General features: G+C 35.4%; 1 protein-coding gene across 1 annotated transcript in view; it reads left to right on the forward strand.

Annotated features, from left to right (window-relative positions):
* Window positions 1-4,037, forward strand: part of LOC127869350 (ras-related protein Rab-11B) — a 29,016-nt gene extending 24,979 nt beyond the window's left edge. The window contains exon 6 of the mRNA XM_052411860.1: window positions 965-4,037. Within this exon, the coding sequence (XP_052267820.1) occupies window positions 965-1,104 (140 nt within the window). The 3' untranslated portion in view covers window positions 1,105-4,037. The remainder of the gene's footprint in view (window positions 1-964) is intronic.
* Window positions 4,038-8,471: the final 4,434 nt, after the last annotated feature.

Consider the following 8,471-nt stretch of genomic DNA (forward strand, 5'->3'; position numbering starts at 1 on the left):
GTGACAGCTCTTGTTTTTTCCTTTTTATATTTTTGAAAGATCATCTAATAAATGACCACACCCCACATTATACCCCCCTTTCAACCCCCCACCCAAAAATATAATTGTTTTTCCTTTTTTTATTTTTAAAAGATCGCCTAATAAATTATTGAATATGAACAATTTCCCCATGATGGCTTACGTTATACTGTCAAGCACTTGAATACTCGAGCGCGCTGTCCTCTGACAGCTCTTGTTTTATGCCCCCGAAGGAGGGCATATAGTGATCGCACTGTCCATCACACATTGTGTTTAGGTTTCGAAAAATGCTCATAACTTCTATGTCGCTTCAGATGTAACATTCATATTTGGTATGCATGTGTATATGGACAAGGCCTTTCCATACGCACTCAAATTTTGACCCGCTTGACCTTGAACTTGGGGTCCTCGTTTAGGTTTTGAAAAATGCGTTTAGGTTTCGAAAAATGCACATAACTTCTATCAAAGCGTTTATCGGGGGCAAATGTCATCCTATGGAGACAGCTCTTGTTTCCATTTTCCATGACAATGCTATTAATATTTGGGAAATTAATACAAAATTGATGTTATAACATGTATGTGTTTATAAATTTAAAAAAAATCAAAGAATGAACATTAAGTGTATTGTTTATTGAGCGTAATTAATTTCTCTTGGCACTGTCACAAAAGATATATAAAATTCAAAATTTGACTGAAAATAATACATATTTACCAAACTTGATCAGTACTGGTATACATTTTAAAGAAGTAAGGTGAAGCACTGTCATAGCAGACTCTTACCACTTCCAAACAATATTTGACTTATCAAATACTGAATGATATTTGATTTAATTATAAAACCTACTGTATAACTCTTGTTCTTTTTCCTGCAGAGATACGGGTATACATGAATGCTATTTGATTCTGATAAAAACTTTATTGAAACTTGTATCTGTTTCTCTTGCAGAGATATACAAAATAGTTTCACAGAAGCAGATCAAGGACAACCCTGATGACGACAATTCCCCGTCAAACAATGTTCAAACCATCACGGTGGCTCCCACTGACAATAGCTCTGGCAATAAAAAGTCGTGTTGTAATTCGTAAACTGTTGCCCCCATCCCTTGCATCAATGAGCCGTGCTCTGGAGAAACTGGCATAATGCTTGTGCGTAAAGTGTTGTCACAAATCAACCATTTACTAAACACTTTACACTTTTATTGAATTTTTAGCTTAAAGGAAGTCTTTTCTTAATGAAAGTATAGGCGGAAGTGTCTTTCCTGATATGCCTGTGAGAACTGCAAGGGCTAATCAGGGACGACACTCCTGACTTTGTGGAAGTTGGCATTTAACAAGAGTCTCTTTAAAACTAAAATCCAGTTTAGAGAGAAAGTGTTTTCCCTGATTAGCTTGTGATCACTGAACAGTCTTATCTGTGACGACACTTTACGCATGTGCATTGAGCCCAGTTCTCTCAAAACAAGGCTCTACTGTGGGTGGAATGTTGGGCCCAGCAGGTGTGTGTGATGGAAGGGGAGACAGCTTTTATTTGACCTCAACGGGGAAGGATTTGCGATGAACAACAAACACTATTTGATAATGACATTCAAAAGAGGGATAAAGAAAGAAAAATATATCGAGAATCTGGCATTATTTAAAGTATATCCATTTGGCAACAGTTTTAACCCATTTATGCCTAGCGTCTAAAAAAGGCCTAAGCAAACAGCATAGACCCAGATGAGACGCTGCATGATGCGGTGTCTCATCAGGGTCTGCGCTTTTTGCTGAAAGGAATTTCTGTAAGAAATATTCTAAATATAATAATAAATATACTAGACATCCCTAATTTTGGAAATAAATTGATCCAATTTAGAAGTATGGGAGAGTCCACTAGGCATAAATGGGTTAAGGCACAACAAACTTAAATATACATATGATGATGTTACTGTTTATGTACGCATTTCAGTTTGCACCTTGGAGTTTTTAGTGTTTTTCAAATACATTCTAAGGAACACATGCATCTGTAACTAAATTTCGTATTGCTGATATTTCAAGATAAATCAAATGATAACAGCTATGTTAATAGTCATGCATAAGAGGCATAAAGTACTATGTGTTGCATTATCATTTGTATTGAGTGTCTTTACTATGTTATGTAATGGAAAATGTCACACGAATATTACACTGAATTCTGTATCTATATTGTTGCTTTTTGAAGTTTTTACAATTTACCATTTTATTACAGTCAGAGATGGTATTTTGTTGATACTAATGTGAGCTTTTCTTTGTGCATTGTGTTGTAATGCATTAATCTGAATTCTAAGACATTTATTTAACGATTTTTGTGATAGTAAAAAATTGATGCAACTGTAAGTGAAGTCAAATAAAAATTCCTTAAAACTGTTTCATATCCTCAATATATCGATTTAAAAGGGTAATTTACCTCAAGATCAATATCATTGTGTTCTATACTGTTAAATAATTATGTATTCAAACGGACCGCTTTAATTTATAGAAATAATATATGTTTTCATAAAGTTTTATCTACTGTCATGAGATTGGTTAATTATCTTTGAAAATTTCATTATGTATTTAAACAAATACTGATTACACATCTCATTATGTAAATTGTAATGTGTAAAAGTATTAACGTCATGAAATCTTTACTCCTTCTAGAGCTCTTTGCTTGTTGCATACTGTTCCTGTACAAATACATGTGTTAGCTAACCCATTGTGATATATTTGTACATATTAAAGACAGAACTTTGAAAGGAAATGTATTGTATTATAAACTTGTAAACATTTTTCTCTCTTTTTGTCAAGGACAAAAAATCTGCCCTTTTTTATTGTCTTATACTGTATCCAAGTGTAAACATGTATTAAATGCATATTTTTCTCTTTTCGTTTACTTCCAATATTTTATTTTGCATTCAATATCATTGTTACACCATTTATTAGCATACAGCTCAGAAACAATTGTGGAGATTTGCAGACTTTTTCTGAAACAAAATATGAGATTAACTTCAGACAACTATAAAATGTTATTTGTTTGGTGTTCTTGAATCTGTGGTGGTTCTATTCTTTCAATGCATGACTTTTAATGAACAAGATTAGGCCGAACTTAATAAAAATTGTTTGGGAAAACAAGACCTATCATGCTTATTATCATAGAATCATTTACATTGAGAGAGAGAAAAAGTGGTCCAATTAGCTGGTTTAAAGCTTAGCTATCTATGAAAAGTGTGTTGCTGAAAAGACACATCAAAAGTGTGGACCTATGGAAAACAAAGTAATCCTTATCCATTTCTCAAAAAATGCTGAGAGGGGAATACCGTTGGATGTTGCTTATCCCAAACAATTGTTTTAAAATGACCTGATGTTTCTTTTTTGTCAAACATATATTTGTGCTATCTAACGTTGTGTTATCTTCTATTTCTGTGCATTGGTCTGTAAGAAACCATTCTGAGCCGTGCTGTTGGCAAAAACAGGGTTTAATGCATGTGCGTTTAGTATTTTACCAGATTAGACTGTGCAGTCCCTATAAGCTAAACACGGACAACACTTTCCTCTTACTCAGGATTTTTGTAAAGAAGACTTCTAACTGTTATAAACTGTTGTCCACACACTGCCACAGGCATATCTGGGATGACTCTTTCTGTCTAAACTAGATTTTCATGAAACTTCTTGTTAACAAGGAAATCCAAAATTGCAGATTGTCCTATGAAGTCAGCACAGGCTAACATGGGACAATATGAAGTCAGCACAGGCTAACATGGGACAATACTTTCTGCACATGCATTCAGCCCCGTTTTCGAAGCGCAACTCATTTCATTTAACAGTTAAATAAGAGTTGGGTGTTAGTTTGTCTGTATAGAGTGACAGTGTTTGTGTCTGTAAAGAGTGACGGTGTTTGTGTGAACAATTCTCTCACATGTTTGCTTCAAACCATATCAGTATGGGCCGTGTATGAAATTCAAACTAGTTCATATTTATAAATGGTAATGAACACTTATTATAAGAAATAAAAATACGAAAAGAAATTGCGTTTTTTTTTGTGACTTGATAAGTCTATGAGATTTTATCTTTGTGACTTGATGAGTCAATGAGATTTTATCTAATATTGTGTATGAATTGTAAATACCAAGTAAAGAAAATATTTGAAATTCTGATTCTCATCCATTAGTTAACTTTTCATAGTTCATATCAGCAACTCTATGAAAACTGGTATTTCTGCTAATGTACATGAGGATCAAAATAAAAGACCTCAATTCATGGGGTTTTATGTATTGTTATGCCAACTAAAGTGACCTCGTGTATCAATTTCTTGAAAATGTATGCGACAGAGGTGCATTGCTCACAATAAGGTCTATTGTCCGTGTGAATAAGACTTCTTCAATTGTGCTTTGGTTTTTCAGAGTTGACAACAAAAGTCCCATGTAATTTACATTAGATATATAATTAAAAGATGGTCACCGGTACATTTCTTCAGAACTGAGACTGTTGAACCATCTGCATTGTGTTAATGTGCTTAAGTTGTCATTTAAATCATTTAGTTTAAACCTATTTATTTTAGCTCGATTGCGTCGAAAGCCTTAGGCTTATATTAACGCTCTCGAGTCCGTTTCCTGGGCCTAGAACCAGTACTTGGTGTCTTTGGGGGTAATCTAAAGAACGCTCCCACGGTGGGGATCGAACCCGTGACCTCCCGGTCACAAGGCGGACACCATATCCATTACACCACGGCGACCTTAATCATTTGATCTGGGCCAACAGGTCATGTGCAGTCTGCACGTCTAATCAGAGACCACAATTGTCACTTTATAATACATTGGACTTTTGTTCTGAAGAGGCTTCCTTTCAACAACAAAAACCAGACCCTGGTACGACTGGTGTGTGGTTTAAATAAAGTTAATGGCGATTGTCGAACAATGCTAATAACCAGTAGTTTTAGAAATTGTATTAAAACACATCTTAACCATTCATTTTCTGTACTTTTTAAGAGGCTTCTTACTTCATAAGAAATAGAAAATCTTAAGAATTGCAACTTAAAACAAGATATGTGATTGTCAGAAACACAATATCCCCTTTTGTGCCACTTTGAAGCTATGTAATTGACCTTTGACCTTGAAGGATGACCTTGACCTTTCACCACTCAAAATGTGCAGCTCCATGAGATACACATGCATGCCAAATATCAAGTTGCTATCTTCAATATTGCAAAAGTTATTGCAAATGTTAAAGTTGGGGCAAACCAACAGACATGGCAAAAACAATATGTCCCCCCACTATAGTGGTGGGGGACATAAAAAAAAAATTGAACATTATTTCCTGTGTTTACAGTTCATACTTCTGGCGAAGGCATAGGCTGAAACAGCAAAGTCTTTAAATAAAGAAACAACTGACATGTTGTGTGAAATATTTAATTGAGCATTCCGCTTGATATCCTTTGTATGCCTCAAGAGTTCTTGATTATCGTGTGTATGTACTTGTTGTTTGGCATTTAACTATATGGACTGTCTTTCTGTAGCTTGAAATGGTTGGAAAGACTTAAAAAGGGAGACAATTACGTATTGAAAAGCATATCAAGCATAATTAGCAGTGTAAGAGTTATCTGTAAATGATCAAACATTTCTAGTAAAATACCAAAATATTGTGTAAGAAATGATCCCCTATAATATACCTATAGCTGTGTGAACCAAAGTGGCTCTGGACTTTGTACATTATTGATAATGCCATGCACATATACTAACAAACAGCATTAGTTGTCATGGTTTGCAACATGGTACAAACCCTTGTCAACTCGGTAACCAGGGTTCTTCTTGCATTCCTGGCACATATGAGCTTTGTTGGTACGATTTACTATCTAGTATTCCATCTCCCCCCCCCCCCCCCCCCCCCCCCCCGCCCAACAGTAAAAGGCCTCACCAACATTCAACATTGAATACATTTCAATAAAAAACTTATCACCTGTAAATAATGGCTTTATTTTTCAATTATCCCAATTTGTAAGTCTTGTATTATGTAAGTTTGATAGGTAGATTCTCTATGCACATGTCAGATGCTCTTGTATTGCAGCTTCAGAAGCAGGAGCACCTTGCACGTTTGAAATACAAACATAAATGTCATGTGTGTTTTAATTTTTTAAAAATTACAACACATTTTAAATTCAAGTTTATTTTACTCATGATGTTTGAGCCGTGCCCTATGAAAACGGGCATAACAAATGCATAAAGCGTCCTTTTATGTTACTTTTTTTCGTTTTATGTCTAAAATCCATTTTAGGTTGAAAGTGTCATCCCTGATAAGCCTGTGCCTTGATTAACCCTTTGCCACTCAGAGCCAAAGTGGAAATGGCTATGTGCAAACAGCATAAAACAAGAACAGCCTGCGAGAAACTCACAGCCTGCAAGAAACTCACAGCCTGTTCAGGTTTTATGCTGTTTGCTGCTCATCAGTATTTAAGGGTTGGAGATTAAGCCTCGAAAACTTGAAACTAGTAAGAAAGGTTTTTAATTAAATACTAATATAACATTCTATAAAGGGACAACAAATGCGTGAAAATATGTATCTAAGTCTTAAAGGGTTAAAGTCTAAAATCCATTTTAGGTGGAAAGTGTCCCTGATTAGCCTGTTCCTAAACGAACTTGCATCAACCCTGTTCTCACAGAGTGACGCTCACTGATTTTTGTGAAACATTGGTTGTTTGTATTAAACATTGGTTGTTTGTATTAAACATTGGTTGTTTGTATTAAACATACTATTAATATCAATCTAACCTCCTACAAAAAAGACCTAATCTGAATGGCTTAGAGCGGTCACGTGCCCAAGGTGTATTTTCCATACACCCAGAGTAGTCAAGTAGTCAGTTGAGATATAATCTTTACACCGTTAGTAACTTATGGTGTATGGAAATACACCCTCAGTACTTTCATACCATACATGAGCTGCACTCTCGTATGGTATGAAATTACTGACTGTATATCCCATGCACCATCAGTTACTAACAGTGTCACTAATAATCCCCTGCAAAAGGATATAGAGGCGTTGTCCGTCATAATAAATTTAAATTTGTGGGGATATACATTCTATGAATTTGCTTGTTACTGACAGGTGTGTTCTTAATACTTTTTATGTCCCCCACTATAGTAGTGGGGGACATATTGTTTTTGCCCTGTCTGTCTGTTGGTCTGTTTGCGCAAACTTTAACATTTTGCAATAACTTTTGCTATATTGAAGATAGCAACTTCATATTTGGCATGCATATGTATCTCATGAAGCTGCACATTTTGAGTGGTAAAAGGTCAAGGTCATCCTTCAAGGTCAGAGGTCAAATATATGTGGCCAAAATCGCTCATTTTATGAATACTTTTGCAATATTGAAGCTAGCAACTTGATATTTGGCATGCATGTGTATCTCATGGAGCTGCACATTTTGAGTGGTGAAAGGTCAATGTCAAGGTCATCCTTCAAGGTCAGAGGTCAAATATATGTGGCCCAAACCACTTATTTTATGAATACTTTTGCAATATTGAAGATAGCAACTTGATATTTGGCATGCATGTGCATCTCATGGAGCTGCACATTTTGAGTGGTGAAAGGTCAAGGTCATCCTTCAAGGTCAGAGGTCAAATATATGTGGCCCAAATCGCTTATTTTATGAATTCTTTTGCAATATTGAAGATAGCAACTTGATATTTGGCATGCATGTGTATCTCATGGAGCTGCACATTTTGAGTGGTGAAAGGTCAAGGTCATTCTTCACAAGGTCAAGGTCATCCTTCAAGGTCAAACATCATATAGGGGGACATTGTGTTTCACAAACGCATTTTGTTTCTTGTGTGGTGTTAAAAGATATAATTACAGAACAGCCACTTAATGTCTCTCATCAGCCATTTCAATAACTTGTCAAACAAGAGCTGTGTTTGTGAAACACAATGCCCCCTTTTGCATCGCTTTGAAGCCGCACAGCAGCACAGGTGGTTAGCGTGTGGCTATGATATTAACTAGTGAAAACATCATTTTGAATGATAATCATATTATAGCGGAAAATCAACTTTTCTGAAAAAAATATTTCACTATCAAATATATATATATATATATATACGTTAACCACCTGTGCACGGCAGCTATTTAAGGAAAAAAATGACCTTTGACCTTAACATTTCACAACTCACAGCTTCATGAGATACACATGCATGCCAAATAACAAGTTGCTATCTTCAATATTGCAAGTTATTGCAAAACTTTAACCAAGGTTAAAGTTTTGGGACACACACATACAATGACAGACAGACAGGCCAAAAACAATATATCCCCGATCATTCGAACCTGGGGCATAAAAATATGATCATATGAATGCAGAGCAAACCTGAATAGGATTATGTTGTTGTTGGGTTTTTGTGTGAAAGTTTGTATTAGTTGGCTTTCTACAGTCATGTTGTCTTAAATGAAATAATTGCTTAATCTCTGAATGT

Source organism: Dreissena polymorpha, chromosome 2 (assembly GCF_020536995.1).
Source record: "Dreissena polymorpha isolate Duluth1 chromosome 2, UMN_Dpol_1.0, whole genome shotgun sequence".
In the NCBI taxonomy this organism is placed as follows: domain Eukaryota; kingdom Metazoa; phylum Mollusca; class Bivalvia; order Myida; family Dreissenidae; genus Dreissena; species Dreissena polymorpha.